Source organism: Mesoplodon densirostris, chromosome 4, assembly GCF_025265405.1.
Source record: "Mesoplodon densirostris isolate mMesDen1 chromosome 4, mMesDen1 primary haplotype, whole genome shotgun sequence".
In the NCBI taxonomy this organism is placed as follows: domain Eukaryota; kingdom Metazoa; phylum Chordata; class Mammalia; order Artiodactyla; family Ziphiidae; genus Mesoplodon; species Mesoplodon densirostris.
The window spans coordinates 23,076,278-23,097,716 of NC_082664.1; the positions used below are offsets into that span (position 1 = coordinate 23,076,278).

At 42.5% G+C, this 21,439-nt stretch overlaps 1 protein-coding gene across 1 annotated transcript in view; it reads left to right on the forward strand.

The window, feature by feature from the left end:
• Positions 1-21,439, forward strand: part of STON2 (stonin 2) — a 146,404-nt gene that overhangs the window by 53,737 nt on the left and 71,228 nt on the right. The window contains exon 4 of the mRNA XM_060097964.1: positions 8,058-8,252. Coding sequence (XP_059953947.1) covers positions 8,058-8,252 — 195 coding nt within the window. The remainder of the gene's footprint in view (positions 1-8,057; positions 8,253-21,439) is intronic.

Genomic DNA, 21,439 nt, shown 5'->3' on the forward strand with positions numbered 1-21,439 from the left:
TTTTTTTCTTGGTTGTTTCTTCTTTTTATTTTTAGTGTTGTGATTTTTTTCCCCTATGTTTGTGTGGGAGTTTTAACAGTCTGTATTTAATATAGAATGTCTGTGTATAGACTGTTATGGACATAACCAACAAATCCTTACTGAGTGCCTACTTTACACCAGGCACTATTCTAGAAATGGGGATTTGGGGGGAAGGAACAATAATTTTTCCTCTACCCTTCTAGGTTCTTAGCTGAGAAACGCCTGTGATAAAAAATTAACAAGAGGAAAACAAACAAGTTTTTTTTTTTAACGTCTTTATTGGAGTATAATTGCTTTTCCATGGTGTGTTAGTTTCTGCTGTATAACAAAGTGAATCAGTTATACATATACATATGTTCCCATATCTCTTCCCTCTTGCATCTCCCTCCCTCCCACCCTCCCTATCCCACCCCTCTAGGTGGTCACAAAGCACTGAGCTGATCTCCCTGTGCTATGCGGCTGCTTCCCACTAACTATTGGTTTTACATTTGGTAGTGTATATATGTCCATGCCACTCTCTCACTTTCTCCCAGCTTACCTTTCCCGCTCCCTGTGGCCTCAAGTCCATTCTCTACGTCTGCATCTTTATTCCTGTCCTGCCCCTATGTTCTTCAGAACCTTTTTTTTTTAGATTCCATATATATGTGTTAGCATACAGTATTTGTTTATCTCTGTCTGACTTACTTCACTCTGTATGACAGACTCTAGGTCCATCCACCTCACTACAAATAACTCAGTTTTGTTTCTTTTTATGGCTGAGTAATGTTCCATTGTATATATGTGCCACATCTTCTTTATCCACTCATCTGTTGATGGACACTTAGGTCGCTTCCATGTCCTGGCTATTGTAAATAGAGCTGCAATGAACATTTTGGTACATGTCTCTTTTTGAATTATGGTTTTCTCAGGGTATATGCCCAGTAGTGGTATTGCTGGGTCATATGGTAGTTCTATTTTTAATTTTCTAAGGAACCTCCATACTGTTCTCCATAGTGTCTGTGTCAGTTTACATTCCCATCAATAGTGCAAGAGGGTTCCCTTTTCTCCACACCCTCACCAGCATTTATTTGTAGACTTTTTGATGATGGCCATTTTGACTCATTTGGTATGAGGTGATACCTCACTGTAGTTTTGATTTGCATTTCTCTAATGATGAGTGATGTTGAGCCTCCTCTCATGTGTTTGTTGGCAGTCTGTATATCTTCTTTGGAGAAATGTCTATTTAGCTCTTCTGCCCACTTTTCGATTATGTTGTTTGTTTTTTTTGATATTGAACTGCATGAGCTGCTTGTAAATTTTGGAGATTAATCTTTTGTCAGTTGCTTCAGTTGCAAATATTTTCTCCCATTCTGAGGGTTGTCTTTTGGTCTTTTTTATGGTTTCCTTTGCTGTGCAAAAGCTTTTAGTTTCATTAAGTCACATTTGTTTATTTTTGTTTTTATTTCCATTTCTCTAGGAGGTGGGTCCAAAAGGATCTTGCTGTGATTTATGTCATAGAGTGTTCTGCCTATGTTTTCCTCTAAGAGTTTTATAGTGTCTGGCCTTACATTTAGGTCTTTAATCCATTTTGAGTTTATTTTTGTGTGTGGTGTTAGGGAGTGTTCTAATTTCATTCTTTTGCATGTAGTTGTCCAGTTTTCCCAACACCACTTATTGAAGAGACTGTTTTTCTCCACTGTATATTCTTGCCTCCTTTATCAAAAATAAGGTGACCATATGTGTGTGGGTTTATCTCTGGGCTTTCTATCCTGTTCCATTGATCTATATTTCTGTTTTTGTGCCAGTACCATACTGTCTTGATTACTGTAGCTTTGTAGTATAGTCTGAAGTCTGGGAGCCTGGTTCCTCCAGCTCCATTTTTCTTTCTCAAGATAGCTTTGGCTATTCGGGGTGTTTTATCTTTCCATACAAATTGTGAAATTTTTTGTTCTAGTTCTGTGAAAAATGCCATTGGTAGTTTGATAGGGATTGCATTGAATCTGTAGATTGCTTTGGGTAGTAGAGTCATTTTCATAGTGTTGATTCTACCAATCCAAGAACATGGTATATCTCTCCATCTGTTTGTATCATCTTTTATTTCTTTCATCAGTGTCTTATAGTTTTCTGCATACACGTCTTTTGTCTCCCTAGGTAGGTTTATTCGTAGGTATTTTATTCTTTTTGTTGCAGTGATAAATGGGAGTGTTTCCTTAATTTCTTTTTCAGATTTTTCATCATTAGTGTATAGGAATGCACGAGATTTCTGTGCATTAATTTTGTATCCTGCTACTTTACCAAATTCATTGATTAGCTCTAGTAATTTTCTGGTGGCATCTTTAGGGTTCTCTATGTATAGTATCATGTCATCTGCTAAACAGTGACACTTTACTTCTTGTTTTCTGATTTGTATTCCTTTTATTTCTTTTTCTTCCCTGATTGCTCTGGCTAAAACTTCCAAAGCTATGTTGAATAATAGTGGTGAGAGTGGACAGCCTTGTCTTGTTCCTGATCTTAGAGGAAATGGTTTCAGCTTTTCACCATTGAGAATGATGTTGGCTGTGGGTTTGTCATACATGGCTTTTATTATGTTGAAGTAAGTTCCTTCTATATGTACTTTCTGGAGGATTTTTTATGATAAATGGACATTGAATTTTGTTAAAAGCTTTTTCTGCATCTGTTGAGATGATCATATAGTTTTTCTCCTTCAGTTTGTTAATATGGTTTACCACATTGATTAATTTGCATATATTGAAGAATCCTTGCATTCCTGGGATAAACCCCACTTGATCATGATGTATGATCCTTTTAATGTGCTGTTGGATTCTGTTTGCTAGTATTTGTTGAGGATTTTTGCATCTATGTTCATCAGTGCTATTGGCCAGTAGTTTTCTTTCTTTGTGACATCTTTGTCTGCTTTTGGTATCAGCATGATGGTGGCCTCATAGAATGAGTTTGGGAGTGTTCCTCCCTCTGCTATATTCTGGAAGAGTTTGAGAAGGATAGGTGTTAGCTCTTCTCTAAATGTTTGATAGAATTCGTCGGTGAAGCCATCTGGTCCTAGGCTTTTGTTGGTTGGAAGATTTTTAATCACAGTCACAATTTTAGTGCTTGTGATTGGTCTATTCATATTTTCTATTTCTTCCTGGTTCAGTCTCAGAAGGTTGTGCTTTTCTTAAAATTTGTCCATTTCTTCCAGGTTGTCCATTTTATTGGCATATAGTTGCTTGTAGTAATCTCTCATGATCCTTTGTATTTCTGCAGTGTCAGTTGTTACTTCTCCTTTTTCATTTCTAATTCTACTGATTTGAATCGTCTCTCTTTTTCTCTTGATGAGTCTGGCTAATGGTTTATCAATTTTGTTTATCTTCTCAAAGAACCAGGTTTTAGTTTTATTGACATTTGCTACTGTTTCCTTCATTTCTTTCTGATCTGATCTTTATGATTTCTTTCCTTCTGCTAACTTTGGGGTTCTTTTGTTGTTCTTTCTGTAATTGCTTTAGGTGAAAGGTTACATTGTTTATTTGAGATGTTTCTTGTTTCTTGAGGTAGGATTATATTGCTATAAACTTCCCTCTTAAAACTGCTTTTGCTGTATCCCATAGGTTTTGGGTCGTCGTATTTTCATTGTCATTTGTTTCTAGGTATTTTTTGATTTCCTCTTTGATTTCTTCAGTGATCTCTTGGTTATTTAATAGTATATTATTTAGCCTCCATGTGTTTGTATTTTTTACAGATTTTTTCCAGTAAATGATATCTAGTCTCGTAGCGTTGTGTTTGGAAAAGATACTTGATATGATTTCAGTTTTCTTAAGTTTACCAGGGCTTGATTTGTGACCCAGGATATGATCTATCTTGGAGAATGTTCCGTGAACACTTGAGAAGAACGTGTATTCTGTTGATTTTGGATGGAATGTCCTGTTAATATCCATTAAGTCCATCTTGTTTAATGTATCATTTAAAACTTGTGTTTCCTTATTTATTTTCATTTTGGATGATCTGTCCATTGGTGAAAGTGGGTTGTTAAAGTCCCCTAGTATGATTGTGTTACTGTTGATTTCCCCTTTTACGGCTGTTAACATTTGCCTTATGTACTGAGGTGCTCCTATGTAGGGTTCATAAATATTTACAATTGTTATATGTTCTTGTTGGATTGATACCTTGATCATTATATAGTGTCCTTCTTTGTCTCTTGTAATAGTGTTTATTTTAAAGTGTATTTGTCTGATATGAGAATTGCATGGAATAACTTTTTCTGTTTCTTTTCCTCACTTTCAGTCAGTATGTGTCCCTAGGTCTGAAGTGGGTCTCTTGTAGACAGCGTATGTATGAGTCTTGTTTTTATATCCATTCAGCCAGTCTATGTATTTTGGTTGAAGCATTTAATCCATTTACATTTAAGTTAATTATCGATATGTATGTTCCTATTACCATTTTCTTAACTGTTTCGGGTTTGTTATTGTAGGTCTTTTCCTTCTCTTGTGTTTCCTGCCTAGAGAAGTTCCTTTAGCATTTGCTGTAAAGCTGGCTTGGTGGTGCTGAATTCTCTTAGCTTTTGCTTGTCTGTAAAGGTTTTAATTTCTCCATTGAACCTGAATGAGATTTTTGCTGGGTAGAGTAATCTTGGTTTTAGGTTTTTTCCCTTTTATCACTTTAAATATGTCCTGCCACTCCCTTCTGGCTTGTAGAGTTTCTGCTGAAAGGTCAGCTGTTAACCTTATGGGAATTCCCTTGTATGTTGTTTGTTGTTTTTCCCTTGCTGCTTTTAATATTTTTTCTTTGTATTTTAATTTTTGATAGTTTAATATGTGTCTTGGCATGTTTCTCCTTGGATTTATGCCCTATGGGACTCTCTGTGCTTCCTGGACTTGATTGACTATTTATTTTCCCATATTAGGGAAGTTTTCAACTATAATCTCTTCAAATATTTTCTCAGTCCCTTTCTTTTTCTCTTCTTCTTCTGGGACCGCTATAATTCAAATGTTGGTGCATTTGGTGTTGTCCCAGAGGTCCTCAATTCTTTTCATTGTTTTTTCTTTATTCTGCTCTGTGGTCGTTATTTCCACTATTATATCTTCCAGGTCATTTATCCGTTATTCCCCTATTGATTCCTTCTGGAGAATTTTTAATTTCATTTATTGTGTTGTTCATCATTGTTTGTTTCCTCTTTAGTTCTTCTAGGTCCTTGTTAAAGATTTCTTGTATTTTTTCCATTCTATTTCCAAGATTTTGGATCATCTTTACTATCATTACTCTGAATTCTTTTTCAGTTAGACTGCATTTTTCCTCTTCATTTGTTATGTCTGGTGGGTTTTTACCTTGCTCTTTCCTGTGCTGTGTGGTTCTCTGTCTTCTCATGTTGCTTAAGTTACTGTGTTTGGGGTCTCCTTTTTGCAGAGTGCAGGTTCGTAGTTCCCATTGTTTTTGGTGTCTGCCCCCAGTGGGTGAGGTTGGTTCAGTGGGTTTTGTAGGCTTCTTGGTGGAGGGGACTGGTGCTTGTGTTCTGGTGGATGAGGCTGGATCTTGTCTTTTTGGTGGGCAGGGCCGCATCTGGTGATGTGTTTTGGGTGTCTGTGACCTTATTATGATATTAGGCAACCTCTCTGCTAATGTGTGTGGTTGTGTTCCTGTCTTGCTAGTTGTTTGGCATAGGGTATCCAGCACTGTAGCTTGCTGGTCATTGAGTGGAGTTGGGTCTTAGCGTTGAGATGGAGATCTCTGGGAGAGCTTTCGCCGTTTGATATTACATGGAGCCAGGAGGTCTCTGGTGGGCCAGTGTCATGAACTCGGCTCTCCCACCTCAGCGGCACAGGCCTGACACCCAGCCGGAGCACCAAGACCCTGTCTGCCACACGGTTGCCTGCAGTCCCAAGTCCCTGGGATGTAGCTCTGAGCGGCTCCCCAGAAGTTTAATAAACATGTATACTGCTATATACATGGGAGGTACCCAGAAAAAATGAATAACTCCCTGAAATGGCCAAGCCACCACCTTAAATACTAGCTAAAGACAAAAGAGTATGTTGGGGGAGAGAATAGACCAGTTTGGTGAAGTTACCATGTTACCCTGGTAAACAAGGGTAAGGTTGTTTTGCAGATTTAAGTCCAGGCCTTCTCTGCTGATAAAGGGTCTCTGGAGATTTGGACCTCCTCCTATTCCTGGTACAGAGAGGGACACACCTTTACAAATGGAGATTTCCCTTATAAATGTAAATGACCCTTACAATAGGGTAACTTTCACTGAGTTTTCAGAGCTTCTCCCTCATCAGCTGTTTCTAAAAAATAATGAGCCTAAAATAATCCTTATGCCAAAAAGGCATATTTTGTGGTAGCAAATCCTGCTGGCCTTCAGGGCAGAAGAGTGAACAATAATGAACCAAAATCCTTGCCCCCAAGGAGCTTGAATTCTAGTGGGGAAGACATTGGACATATAGGATGTTAGACAGAGATAACGTTAAGGAGAAAGAAAGCAGAGAAGGGGACTTGCATCTTTGGAGAGAACAGCTCAGGAGTACCTCAATGAGAAGGTCACATTTTTAAGGAAAACGGGGTGTGAGCCATAAGCATTCCAGATAGAGAAAAGATCTCTATTTTTTTAAAATGCCTAAGAAAATAGAATGAAAATTCTCTGTAGTTTCATATTTACACTGTGTCGCAGATAGTGCTATTTATTTATTCATTTTCCTCTTAAATCTCAGTATCTCTTCCTGTTTCTGAACCCAACACCATAATTTCGATTCTCCAGCCAGGAGGCCTGACTGACTCTATGTTTTTGGACAAGCTACTTAACTTCATTGAGTCTGTTACCCCCTGTGTAAAGGAAGACCACTGTCTAACTCTCAGGGTCCATGGGCAAGATGAGATAACATTTGTACAAGTGTCTGACATTTCATGGGTACTCAATAATTGCTAGTTTCTTTCTTTTTTTTTAATTCTTCCTTCCCTGTCCACACTCTTTTCAGCACTTGTTTTCAGTACTTGTCAGCAAATTTGCAATAGGATTCTTATGCAACACGGTGGAGAAACCATGTGATAGGCAATTAACCAAAGGCAAATTAGGAACATTAGGAAACTTGATTTTAAAAAAAGAAACTTTCCGAAGTGGTTTTTGCTAAATTTGGTGCTCAAGGTTACAGAGGTAAACCCAAGCCCTGTACACTTCCCCCTTAAAGATATTTTTCATTGTATGCCAGGTCAGCAGTCCTAGTAGATCTCAATTTGTATATGTAACAGTCTACAGATTCTCCAGTTACAGTCAAACTCAAGGCAAGCAGAGACATATCACATTCATATGCAAATACATCTATATTCACATTCTTATCGCTTAATCCAACCTAGCTCTAATTTTGCAGTACAAATTGGTAAGTTTTCTTGAGAGTGTTGGTGTGCCACTAAAAATGGAGGAAATGTAAGGGTAAGGGTGAAACTGTATGTAGTTTAGGTCTGAATGAAGCCGAAACCTAGGTTTAGAAATAAAAGTAGAGCCTAGGGACTTTGCAGTTGGTGCAGTGGTTAAGAATCCACCTGCCAATGCAGGGGACACAGGTTTGAGCCCTGGTCTGGGGAGATCCCACATGCTGCGGAGCAACTAAGCCTGTGTGCCACAACTACTGAGCCTGTGCGCCTAGAGTCCGTGCTCCGCAAGAAGAGAAGCCACCGCAATGAGAAGCCCACACACCGCAACGAAGAGTAGCCCCCGTTCGCCACAACTAGAGAAAGCCCGTGAGCAGCAACAAAGACCCAGTGCAGCCAAAACAGAAAAAAATAGTAGAGCCTAAAATCACTCATATTCTTTGGTGAGCTTATCTTTGATTTGAGGGTCATTAGACCTTAATTGTAGTACCGGTTTTGATACTGACTCACTGTGGGGTCTCAGTCAATTAGTTTTCCCTGTCTATATCATGAGTACACTTCCTTGCCTTGTACGGCTGTTGAGATTTCATAGTGCTTGTGTTGTTTTAGTGCTTGTCTGACTTTCATAACATCAAAGTCAGACAAGCACTAAATATAAACAAAGTACAACTATTTATACTGTATGTTTTTGGTTTTCCGTCTGTCCCCAGCCATATCATTGACCATGCCCTGCTGGACGTGCCCTTCCTTCAACTCCCTGAGGAGATGCCCTCTGCCCTCCGAGAGCAGCTGGACCACACATTCTGAAGACACCAGTAGTCCTAGTTTTGGCCCTTCGTACACAGGCCTGCAGCTCATCAGTGCTGAGGAGCCGAGTAGCCTGGCTTCCAGGGCCGACTCGACTGGTAAGATGGAGCCCCAAGCCAGAGGGCTCTGCAAATCACTTTTGGTGACCTGTTGCCACTCATCAAATCTCTGCAGCCAGCTTTGTTTGCAGAATGAGTTCAGGCATAGTCCTCCAGTCAAAAAGCTAGAATCCTGAGTGGTTCAAAATTGCATTGGGAAAAAACATGCACACAGATTGGCTGGTTGGTTGGCAGGTTATCCATACTGGGAAACCATTTGACAGTATATCTTAAGGGGTTGTTTTCTGACTGTTCTGTACAAGTACGGTTCCCTGTCAATTTATTTTCTCCTTGGTTAACCAAACTATGTGTAATATGCACAAGGCTGAATCCTTCATCCTACCACCCACGCACCTTCCCTGTTCAGCAAGAGGGAGGTTAGATTTAAGCAGAGAAAAAGGAAATGTTATGTGAAGTGGAATGAGAATCAGGATGCCGCCGCTGTGTCCAGAGTACAGATCATTTTGCAGTTCTGTTTTTTCTGTCGTGCCTGGATTGAGCTATGCATCAGTCTGTAACATCCCATGTTCTCCTTTATTACATTCCCGGTATGTGTAGGGTGGAATGCTGGCTGGCTTTGCAGGTAGAATATGGGCCTGTCAGCAAGCACTGTATTATGGGTTGGGTTTAGGGCAGCATTGGAAAGATGTGTGTGGTTAGTGTTTTGGTTATTTGGCCCAAGGGCTTGCTTTCCTTTGAAAGTGATAAAGTTACTGATGGTTTCTCTGTGGATGAATTTACCCAGTGTGTCCAACAACATTTGTTTTTCCTTCTTAAAGGTGTGCTTTAGGAATTTGTCTCTGGATCATTTTTCAAATTTGGGTAACATTTGTCCTCACGGTGTGTGCTACTGGGAGGTTCTACAAGTAGAAAGAGTGATCCCTCTTGCAGACTACAGGGTTCAGACAGGATTTGGTTTGGTATTTGATAATATTGCAAGGAGTCCTAGTTTATGATGGCCTCTCTGTCTCTCTTCACAAGCCACAGTTCTTTATTGCATTTTGTTTGCACTGACACACTCAATTCTGGTTGATGCTCTGTGACGGATGATCTTAATCAGCAGCTGAAATATGCCCTCATACCCGCCTCTCCATCCTGGGGAGTATTTCATGGATGGGTGCATCTTGTGGATGGGAAGTCACAAGCTGAGGTGGTGAGGAAGAGAGGCGGTGCTTGCCTCCCGTTTGCGTCTCCTTGCTCTCAACCTCTTTGCCAAGCCTTCCCGTGGAGGAGGCTAAGAGCACACAGACACTGGAGTCAGACTGCTCAGGCTCAGATCCTCCTTCTGCCATTGTGACCTTGGGCAAGATTCTTAGTATCTTTACGACTCAGTTTCCCCATCTGAAAAATGGCCGTAATAACAGTACTTACCTCAGCCAAATTATTACTCACTCCAAATGGGACAGTTTATGTACAACAGCTTAACATAATGCCTGACACAGAATGAGTGATCGTCAAGGATGTGATTTCTTCTCTCTCCTGCCCCAGGGTCCTTATTGCTTTAGAGAAGTAGAGGTGGGCTCCTCACTGCAGCAAAAGTCAAGATCTCTAGGCTCAGGCTGGTTTTTTTTTCTTGGTGGCCTCTTTACTTAGGTGAAAATTGCTTTAATTCCTAGAGGTTCAAATGATGAAGATCAGAGTCCTAGCCTGAACTGGACATTGTTAAGCTGTCCCCAAAGCTTATAATTATGTTTAGTGTCTTCCTTTTCATTGAGAAGGCCCCCTCCCCTGTGTTGTTTTGGTCAGGGTCCTAGCAGGAAGCAGATGGTGCCTTCAGAGGGGTTTATCTGAAGAGAGTTTAATGAAAGAACTGCTTACAGAGGCAGCAAGACCTAGATTCATGGAAGAGGGGCTGCCCCACAGGTGCTATGCTATAGAAAGAACGCCACCACTGCCAGAGACTTGGCAAAGTGGGGAGAGAGGGGGGAATAAATACCCAGATCTTGTGTTGGTCCTCCCATCAGCAGATCTTGTCGGAAACCAAAGGGCATGGAGCCCTGGTGAGGCAGCCCACAGCAGTCAGCCACCAGGCCACAGAGCAGGTGTAGAGAGGTGGAGAATGGCTTTGGAGTGAGGGGTGGTGGTGAAGCAAATGGAGAATAGCCAACACACTTTGGTCCCTACCAGGAACTAAATGTCCGGCAGGCTGGGGTCACTCCAGAGACACAAATGCAAAACCAGGACTAGAGAATGATGAGTGATGCTCTCAGTTCCCTCCTTCAGCAGGAGGTGGTTTCTGTGGCTACAAGGAGGCTAGAGATATAGCCTTTTAGCAACCGTCCTCTTTTGCAGAAGTAGTAATAATCATAACCAGGACTTACTGAGTGTGTGCTGTGTGTCAGATGTGGATTATCTCTGCCTTTACAAGCATCCTGCTGGCAGGCATCATTCTCATATCCTAGTTGACCCTGAGTCTGTAGAAGGTTCAGAGACTTGTCTAAGAGAACACCGCTAAGGGATGGACAAATCTGTGTCTCAGTCAAAGTTCCAAAGCCTTTTCTAGTGGCTCCCAAACCTGGCAGTGCCACAGAGTCATCATGTTATCAATTTGCTGTTACCTTCCAGACCTTCTGTACAGATAGGTATAGAGGAGATATATATATATATATGGTATATATATATATACCAGAGCTTGAGAAAAAAGCTCCTGTTTCCTTAACAGATATGAGTCCTTACAGATAACTGCGCTGTGCTCACTGTATTGTGTTACATAAACAAGTTTCTGGACACTGCATTTTGAAAAGAAATACCCTAATCCTTTAGTCTTCAGGCAAGGACCCAGATTGGCCCAGGTGCTAGCAGTGCCCCCATCTGCTTATGATGGAGAGGCCTGCCTTTGCGTCTCACCTCCAGTCACTCTCCAGGACCAGAGGTGGGAACTGGTGTGCCTCCAGGGCCCTGGAAGATGAGAGGCAGTGAGGTGAGTAGCTCAGAGGGCAGTTCCCTGGGCCGTGTGGACGGTGTCCGGTTGCAGCCTTCACTGTGGGAACCCCATGAGGCTCTTCCCGAACATTCTGACCGGTGTCAACAGGGTGGAGTTCTGGCTTTGAAAAGCCTTTAACTCATCCTGGGTCCCAGGATAGAAGGAAGGTAAGGAAAAACAAGGTTTAGGAGGACGACCAAGTATTTCGAAGCCTGTGGCACTTACCCATCTACCCTAGCAATGGGGAATTTACAAATGCTTTTAGTTGAGCTATTGAGAGCTTCAAAGAAATCGATAGACATGGGAAGGTGCCCCCCAGCCAGGTGGCTACCCATCCTCTGCCCGGCACCGGGCCTGTGGCACTGGCCAGCCTCTGGGAGAGCCCTCCTTTGAGTCTGGATGTTTCAGTCAGGGTAAACTGAATCCCTCAGTCTGAGGAGCAGATTCTCATCCACCTCTGTCTCCTCTCCCTGGAGCTTCTCTTCTTCATCTGTGAAATGGGGCTGGGCACCCCTGCACAGGCAGGGCGACAGGGTGTGTGCAGAGGTGCTTCGTACAGTGCCCTAGGAGTAAAAAAACAATCCTAATTGAATAGCCCTGTGCCTTATTTCCCTTTAGCATGGGAAATGAGGGTAATTATTGCCTACTCCTTTATTGCCCCAAAGAGGACTGTAAACCATATGCGTTGTGGGATGGGATCCGAGAGGGGCTTCGCGGTCCTCAGCAGTGAGCCGGGGTAAGTGGAGAGACGCTGTGGGGTTTCAGGATGATGGGTTCCTGTGCTGAGGGCTTGGGGGTCCTTGGGAGGACCTTCCTTGGGGAAACTTCTGTCATTTATCTGCCCACTCTCGACCCCCATGCCCTTTAGCATTGCGGAGGGAAGAAGAGGGTGAAGAGAAGTTGCCCCGCCGGCCCAGGGGTTTCCCTGGGGATGCGGCTGGGGCAGATGCTCCGCGATTCATCTCCTGTGTGGAGTGGGATTATGGTGGCCCAGGCCCGGCCGGTCTCCCTGGCTCTGTTGCTCTGTATGAGGCCGCAGCGAGCCATACCTCCTCGCTGTCCTCCGCGGCAGGAGTCCTGCAGGAAGCTGGCATCCCCACAGGGCAGTCCTGATTCCCAGCATAATTGTGGAGGGAAAGATTCTGTGATCCACTCTGTGATCTCACTAAGGGGATAGTTAGGAGGAGGAAGGCAAACAAATCCCAAATCCCCTCACCTTGGTTAAATCACGGGCTGTGGGCAGAGCTGGAGAGCAGTGTAGATGTTTGCTCTGGGGTTCGGCTTTCCAGTGCAAATGGCAAAAGTGGGAATAGGCAGGATCCCTAAGAGCACCCCCTGTCTCCCCAGGGTCCCCTTTCCCTAGATGACAGGCACACCCTGTCATCTTCACCAGGCACAGTAGCTCTGTAATGCCCCTAGTTTTACCTGAGTTGATAAATGGTAAGAGGGTCGAAGGAATGAAAATAAGCCTTCTGCCTTGGAAGTCCATTGCAACCAAGAGAAGAGAAAACACAGAAATGTTTACAGTAGCACACGCTGCTGTTAAGTAGCGGGCCTCCATTTTAGTTTTCTTTTATGCATAAGAAAGGTGTCAGTTTAAGTGTGGAATGAGAATGCTCAGGTGTGTATGCAAACTGAGAAACTTGATGCTGGGTGAAGCACATAGCAGGTGTTTAATAATTGTCTGTTGAATGGATCCTTGCCTGAAAGGAGTGGGATTCCAGGTGGTGAGAGTCATCTGCATCCCAGACATCTGTATCCCATTTGGGTTTAAGAGTCCAGCATTTCTCCCAAGTGTGTCCCATGCAGCCGCCTAAGAAAAGCCAGGATGCTGGGGCCAACGAGTTAGGTCATGACCTGCCACCTTTGTTTTTTTAAAAAATATTTATTTAGTTAGTTAGTTTTGGCTGCGTCAGGTCTTAGTTGTGGCACACGGGATCTTTCATTGCTGTGTGTAGTCTCTTTGTTGTGGTGTGCGGGCTTCTCTCTAGTTGTGGCGCAAGGCCTCCAGAGCACGTGGTCTCTGTAGTTGCGGCACATGGGCTCCGTAGTTTGCGGCATGCAGGCTCTGTAGTTTGTGGCATGCGGGCTCTCTAGTTGCGGCATGCGGGCTCTCTACTTGTGGCACGTGGGCTCAGTAGTTGCGGGGCACAGGCTTAGTTGCCCCGCAGCATGTGGGATCTTTGTTCCCCGACCAGGGATCGAACCCATGTCCCCTGCATTGGGAGGCAGATTCGTAACCACTGGACCACCAGGGAAGTCCCCCTGCTACCTTTGCTGGAGATTCGTAAAATGTATTAGCTTATTAAAGATTTTGAAAAGTCCTGAAATGATATGGTATTTATGTATGTATCTATGTATATGTATAATTTATATTTATATGTGTGTGTATATATATATACACACACATATATATTTATATACATATACACACACATATATTTATATACATCTACAAATCATTTTAGTCTTTCATTAACCCATAGTGCCTATCTGGTTACCTGGTCAGATCTCAAGGTATAGAAACCCAAACATACATAAATTAGCAAATTTGAGTTGGAAGTGCATGCCATTGCTAAAGTGTTGGGAAACCAGAGAAACCAGAAAGAAATATTTTGACAAACTTTCCTGGATTTACAAAGGTAGCTCTACTTTGTCTCATGCTATACCTCTTGGCCTTTTTTAAAAATTCTAATTCAATAGACTCAGGACTACATTTTGCCAAACATTCTTTGTATTTAAACCCTCATGGGCTTTAAAACAAATGTAGACTAGATGTTCTTGATTTATTTGCATTTAACTGATCACAATGGAATTCTGCCAGAGCAGTAGGAGATCCCCAGGGATTTTGGACTTTTCTTTTTTTCCCCCCCACCTCAGAAACAAGTGTTTATGATGGGTAGAAACCTATGGACTTGGGAGTTCAATTTTTGTGACAAGCACTTTTTAGATGCTTAGAAGGTTTCTGTTGTCATGACTGGTTAAGGATAGAATGAGAACATCACCGGGGCTGTGCGCCTCTTTATAAGATGTAACATGTTTCTCTGTTGCCTGTTTTGTCGTAATCCTGCTGCAGCTGGTAGAACACTAGACCAGGGGCCCAGATTCCCAGTAAACAGTAATTATCATTGTGCATGATGGGGCTACAGGGGATTCTTGTTATTCTTAAGGCACATTTGTATTTTATGATTTTATTTTTCACCTTGAATATATTTTGCTTGGAAAACAAAATGAGTTAACCTATTTTAAAAATTCTTTTGCCTAGCTATGAATTTCAGTGATAATTTGTTTTTTTGTTTTTTTCTTTTGCGGTACGCGGGCCTCTCACTGTTGTGGCCTCTCCTGTTGTGGAGCACAGGCTCCGGACGCGCAGGCTCAGCGGCCATGGCTCACGGGCCTAGCCGCTCTGCGGCATGATCTTCCTGGACCGGGGCACGAACCTGTGTCCCCTGCATCGGCAGGCAGACTCTCAACCACTGCGCCACCAGGGAAGCCCCAGTAGAACATATTTTTAAAACAAATTACATCTTTTTCTCTTTTCATTAACAAATAGAAATTTGGCCCCATTTCTGTTCTTAGGATACCCCAGGATCCTTGATATTCTTGTTCCCATTAAGTTGTACATTTTGGATTTAAATCAGTATTTTAAAACTCTCATGATTGCTTTCTTTGAAAATTTCTTTTCAAAGAGGTTCAAAAGTTTCTCAGAAACACAAATTTTTATTGAGTAAAACTGGTATTTTACCAGTCATTGCAAATACAGAAAAGAGTAAAGTGTATGACATCTGTCTATGAAGAACAGATAATCTACAAATTTTTGCTGTTAAAAGGATCATTATATATAACTTAAAAAATGGTTTTTAGCTATGGAACATCTACTGTATGCTAGGAATGTGTTATACACATGCACGCACACGTTTAATCTTCATAATCTTAAGAGTAGATATTACTACCCCATTTTATAGAAGCAGAAACACAGCTAAGGAGATTAAATGATTTGGCCAAAGTCACACAACTGTAAAGGTTAGTGTTGGGATTCAGTCCAAGTCTCTCTCCTCAGTTTCCCTGCCTGGTGCCTGGTAATGAGAAGCTGGTGTTTGTGAATGCAGTGAGTTGTGGGCAGCAGTTATAGAGAGCCTTCTGGGGGCCCAGCACTGCTTCCTCTGCATCCCAGGAGCTATGTACAAACCTCCCTCATGAGTTTATCTCATTGGGTGGCAGTGACTTGTTCAGGAGTCCCCCCTGACTAAGGCCTTCTTGGAAGCAGGAACCACATCATATTCACTTTGTATTCCCAGAACACTGCCTGGCACGTTGAACTTATGCAGTGGATATTTGTGGAATAAATTAACTGTTCTGATATAGGGCTAGAAGACCCTTGTTCCCAATCCTGTTCTCCAGTTACCTAGGCTTAAGTGTATTTGCTAATTGAAATGTAACTTCGTGACAGGGAAGAATTAAAAGAGAACAGATAGGTGCAGCCAGTGTGGAAATAAGACTTTTTTCCTGTGTTTTCACATGTTAGCCATTTATCCAGTCGTGTCCATTCATTTTGTTTTCCTGTTCTTATTCTATGGTCTTTTAAATTTTCTAAAAAACAATTGATGTATGTGTGTGGGTGCAGTGGGGGGTTCTCTCTCTGTCTGGGTATCTCAGAATTTCACTTACCCTATATATACTTTGACCAAAGCAGCCATATTTTCCTTTCCTATTTATTTAGCTCAGAGAGTGCAAAGAAGGTGATTTGGGGAAAGCTTTTCTGTGATATTGAAATAGGTCCTTGTGATTATTGAACCATCTATGTAGAGCAAAATCTGAGAAAGAGTGGTAGAGTTTAAGATGCTGTGCTCCATACAGATTATCTAAACTAGATATTTTAGAACTGCTTAATAAAAAAACCTATGACCTCCAACCAGAGATTTTGCAAGTCCCTTTTAGAATTGCTAATGCCCTAGTCCTGAAGAGGAGGTGACAACTGTAGTGCCTTTTATTCATTACTTTCTGTGGTGATCTTTGTAGTGTTATGATCTTCCTTTTATAGATGACAACTCCAATGCCCAGAGCCACACATTAGTTAAGGGGCAGAATTAGGATTGATGTCCAGGCTTGTTGACGCTGTGCAGCTCTGCCCGTCCTGTGGCTGAGCTCTCTGGAAGGACCACTTCACTGCACCCAATCCTACAGGGCGGAGTTTAAGAGGACGGACATGTGGACACAGGGTGGGAAGGGGAGGTTGGGACGAATTGGAAGATTAGGCTTGACATAAATACATTACCATGTGTAAGATAGATAGCTAGTGGGAACATGATGTATAGCACAGGGACCTCAGCTCGGTGCTCTGTGATGACCTTGGGGGGTGGAGAGAGGTATGAGAGGGAGGGGATATAGGTATACATATAGCTGATTCACTTCATTGTACCGCAGAAACTAACACAACATTGTAAAGCAATTTTACTCTGATAAAAAAAAAAAAGAGGCTGTGTTCTTTCATTGCCAAACAGATGATCAAAACTAGATATTTGGGGCTTCCCTGGTGACGCAGTGGTTGAGAGTCTGCCTGCTGATGCAGGGGACGCGGGTTTCGTGCCCCGGTCCAGGAGGATCCCACATGCCGTGGAGCAGCTGGGCCTGTGAGCCATGGCCGCTGAGCCTGTGCGTCTGGAGCCTGTGCTCCGCAATGGGAGAGGCCACAACAGTGAGAGGCCCTCGTACCGCAAACAACAACAACAACAACAACAACAAAAAATCCCAAAACCTAGATATTTGGACCCACTTAGACTTCAGAGGGTCCATGAACTTGGATGATAGGTCACTACTGTCTCTCACCTCTAGGGAGGTTAGTGAAATGAGCATTTCTTTCAAGTATGGGTGTAGGCAGCAAACCACAGTAGTAGTTGCAGTATCTCGCACTTAATCGTCAACAGGAGTCACAGATGTTTCCATAGCACGTTATCATTCTGAATGGTAGTTATTGGTTGTGTTAATGGTTGTACTGATGGTAGTATTAATATTCTGCTGTAATTCAGGTAACATACATGGTGGCCTGGAGTAGGGGACTGGGCTAGGTTAAAGGAAACTGAACAAATTTAAAAGACATTTAGCATTTAGAGTGGACAGAATCCATATCACGTTTCCCTGTTATGCTTCAACATGTTCCATCTCTGTGCCTCTACCCTTTTTTTAAAAAAAAAATTATTTAATTTATTTATTTTTGACTGCATTGGGTCTTCAACACTAGCAGTGCCACTTGCTATGGAAACTGGAGTTTGGATCTGACACTCCATTTAAAGCCTACTTCCCACAGTTACAGTAAGGAGAAAGCAGTTGTTTATGCTTAATAAACCTCTCACTCAGCCTTTTCACCTGCTTATCTATGGGATGGCTTGCTCATTCATGAAGGGGCTGGTTTACCCTGCTCGACTCATTGGCTTACATGCCAATTCAAAAGTAAATATGATAGTTCACAAAAGAAGAAATGCAAAGATGTAATATGAAAAGATGATAATCCCCATAATCAGTTGTGCAGATAAACAATGATGTTTATCTGCTTGGTAAAGTTTTTTTTTTTTTCTTTCTTCCTGTATGCGGGCCTCTCATTGTTGCGGCCCCTCCCACTGCGGAGCACAGGCTCCGGATGTGCAGGCTCAGCGGCCATGGCTCATGGGCCCAGCCGCTCCGCGGCATGTGGAATCCTCCCGGACCGGGGCACGAACCCGTGTCCCCTGCATCGGCAGGCGGACTCTCAACCACTGCGCCACCAGGGAAGCCCCTTGGCAGATTATTTAACTTCAGTGACCTTTAGTTTCCTCAACTGTAGAATGGAAATCATAATGATAATACTGAGCTTGCAGATTTATTTTGAGGGTTCAGTGAGACCTGGAACATGAAGTTTCTGGAATAAAATAAGGAGTAGTCATTATGATGATAGCGATATAATGCGGTTTTCAGAATTCCTCATGTTTCAGAGCTAGGACTTAGTCTATGGGAGGAAAATTCTTTTAAGTTGTGGAAAAATGGCCAAATGGAACCCAAAAGAGGTTCTACTTTATGTCCTTGACTAGTTTCTGTAAACCGCCTTTACAGAAAGGAAGTTTCTTTTATTCTTTCTGTTCTCATGGACTGAAGGGTGGGCTCACTCAGTGTGCTTTGTGAAACCACTTGTGTCTATGGCATTTTTCTGCAGAATTAGAATCAGGAAGAAAAGCTTCCCTGAGAAGAGGAGGGAGGGAGGGTGGGGTGAGAGGGAGGGCTGGATGGGGGTAGGGAGCCAATGCCAGGTTTACTTTCATGAGGTGCCTCGCCCCTCCTCCTCTTCAGAATTGGTTTGTTTGGACAAATTGGTTGCCTCAAGCAACACATTATTAGTTTGAGCCGGAATGTATCCCGGGAGACTCGCTGCTTTCCCTTTGCCAAGTAATTGTCCTTTTCCCAAAGAGGATGCTGGGACTATGGAGGCATTTTCCACTTTGGCATATTTCAGTCCAGTCCCCCCACCTCCCTTACACTGAGTGTCTGCTGCTTGCACTACGCATTTAGAAAGCAACCAGTTGTGAGCTGTTAATCTTTGTTTTCAACTCCAGGATTTTGTCATCCTGCCTTAAACCCTCAGTACTGGGGTCTAAGGAAAGAAGATTGTACAGGCAGACCTTGGAGACATTTCAGCTTCCCTTCCAGACCACTGCAACAAAGTGAATATTTCAGTAAAGCGAGTCAGGCAAAGTTTTTGGTTTCCCAGTACATATAAAAGTTATGTTCACACTATAGTATGTTATGTGTGCAATAGCATTATGTCTAAAAAACAATATAGATACCTTAATTAAAAAATCCTTTGGGAGCTTCCCTGCTGGTGCAGTGGTTAAGAATCTGCCTGCCAATGCAGGGGACATGGGTTCGAGCCCTGGTCCAGGAAGATCCCACATGCCATGGAGGAACTGAGTCTGTGCCACAACTACTGAGCCTGTGCTCTAGAGCCCACGAGCCACAACTACTGACCCCATGTGCCACAACTACTGAAGCCCGAGCACCTAGAGCCTGTGCTCTGCAACAAGAGAAGCCACTGCAATGAGAAGCCTGTGCACTGCAACCAACAGTAGCCCCCGCTTGCCACAACTAGAGAAAGCCTGCGTGCAGCAACGCAGCCAAAAATAAATAAATAAATAAAATTAAAAAAAAGCTTTGTTGCTGAAAAATGCTAACCATCATCTGAGCCTTCAGCAAGTTGCAATCTTTTTGCTGGTGGAGGGTCTTGCCTTGATGCTACTGATCAGGATGGTGGTTGCTGAAGGATGGGTTGCTGTGGCAACTTCTTAAAGCAAGACAGCCATGAAGTCTGCCACGTTGGTTGACTCTTCCTTTCAGGAATGATTTCTCTGCAGCATGCAGTGCTGTTTGATAGCATTTTACCCACTGTAGAACTTCTTTCAAAATGGGAGTCAGTCCTCTCAAACACTGCCACTGCTTCATCAACTAAATTTATGCAATATTCTGAATGCTGTTGTCATTAAAAACATTATCACAAATGTGTTATAATTTCAACAATCTTCACAGCATCTTCACCAAGAGTAGTTTCCATCTCAAGAAACCACTTTCGGGCTTCCCTGGTGGTGCAGTGGTTGAGAGTCCGCCTGCCGATGCAGGGGACACGGGTTCGTGCTCCGGTCCAGGAGGATCCCACATGCCGCGGAACGGCTGGGCCCGTGAGCCATGGCCGCTGAGCCTGCGCATCTGGAGCCTGTGCTCCGCAACGGGAGAGGCCACAACAGTGAGAGGCCCGCGTACCGCAAAAAAGAAAGAAAGAAAGAAAGAAAGAAAGAAAGAAACCACTTTCTTTGTTCATCCATAAGAAGCAGCTCCTCATCTGATAAGGTTTTATTATGAGATTGCAGCAATTCAGTCACATCTTCAGGCTCCACTTCTAGTTCTAGTTCTCTTGCCCTTTCTACCACAGTTATAATAGTAACTTCAAAAATCACTGATCACAGATCACCATGACAAATGTAATAATGAAAACGTTCGAGATATTGTGAGAACTACCAAAACGTGACACAGAGACATGAAATGAGCAAATGCTATTGGAAAAAATGGCGCCGATAGACTTGCTAGATGCAGGGTCACCACAAACCTTCAATCTGTAAGAAACAAAATATATCTGTATATCTTTCAATATGGTATTGGCAGAACTTTTTGTTATCGTCTGTATGGTAGTGCTACCCAGAGAGCCTGGATGAAGTCCCGGGAGTTGACTGGAGTTCTGTGACTGGGCAGGTATGTGCCCTCTGTACTCCCAGTTGCTCACATTTCTGTTCCTGAATTGCTAACATTCAGTGCACTTTGAGGCTCCTTTTCCAGTAGTGATGGTTTGGGTTATCAATACATCTACCTTGCTTCACTTTCTTTGTGACCCTCCAGAAATAGAATTCAGGGCCAGATCCTGGTAAAAAATTTATAAAATGAGAGAATATAAATAAAGTCCCTAATGTGAAGAAGAGCAGATAGTATTTTTATTTTTTAAAGGTATCCATTATTTGTGAATTTACATTTGAATGTATCTACCTATCCGTTTCCCATCTTGTACCAGAAAGAATTATCCCTATGAATGGTTTTCAGGTCATGTCTGCTCAGATTATATCAAATATGAGGCACTTGCTAGAGCTGAGAGTCTTTCTGAGTTGGAACAAAGAAAAGTCACCTGGTCCTTGCTGGAAGTAATACTATGAACTTGGCCTAAGGATATCAAATATGGACTTTTTTTTTTTTCCGGTACGCGGGCCTCTCACTGTTGTGGTCTCTCCCGTTGCGGAGCACAGGCTCCGGACGCACAGGCTCAGCGGCCATGGCTCACGGGCCCAGCCACTCCGTGGCATGTGGGATCTTCCCGGACCGGGGCACGAACCCGTGTCCCCTGCATCGGCAGGTGGACTCTCAACCACTGCTCCACCGGGGAAGCCCAAATATGGACATTTTTAATGGCAGTTAAGGTAATTCTATTGTAGGTAAAAACACACTTGTTTTCAAAAAGCTTTCAAATACATACATAATTTTATTCACTCTTTATTATAATAGCCTGTGAGATAAGGAGAAAAGTATCCTACCTTTTCACAGAGGAGGAAACTAAGGCTTATTAATTTTCAATGATTTGTCCTCTGTTCTACTACCAATACTAATATCAGTATTAGGAATATTAATATACCAATTAATGTATGAATATGTATTGTAAAATACAGATGCTAATGACATATCAATACCTTATATTATACCTCATATA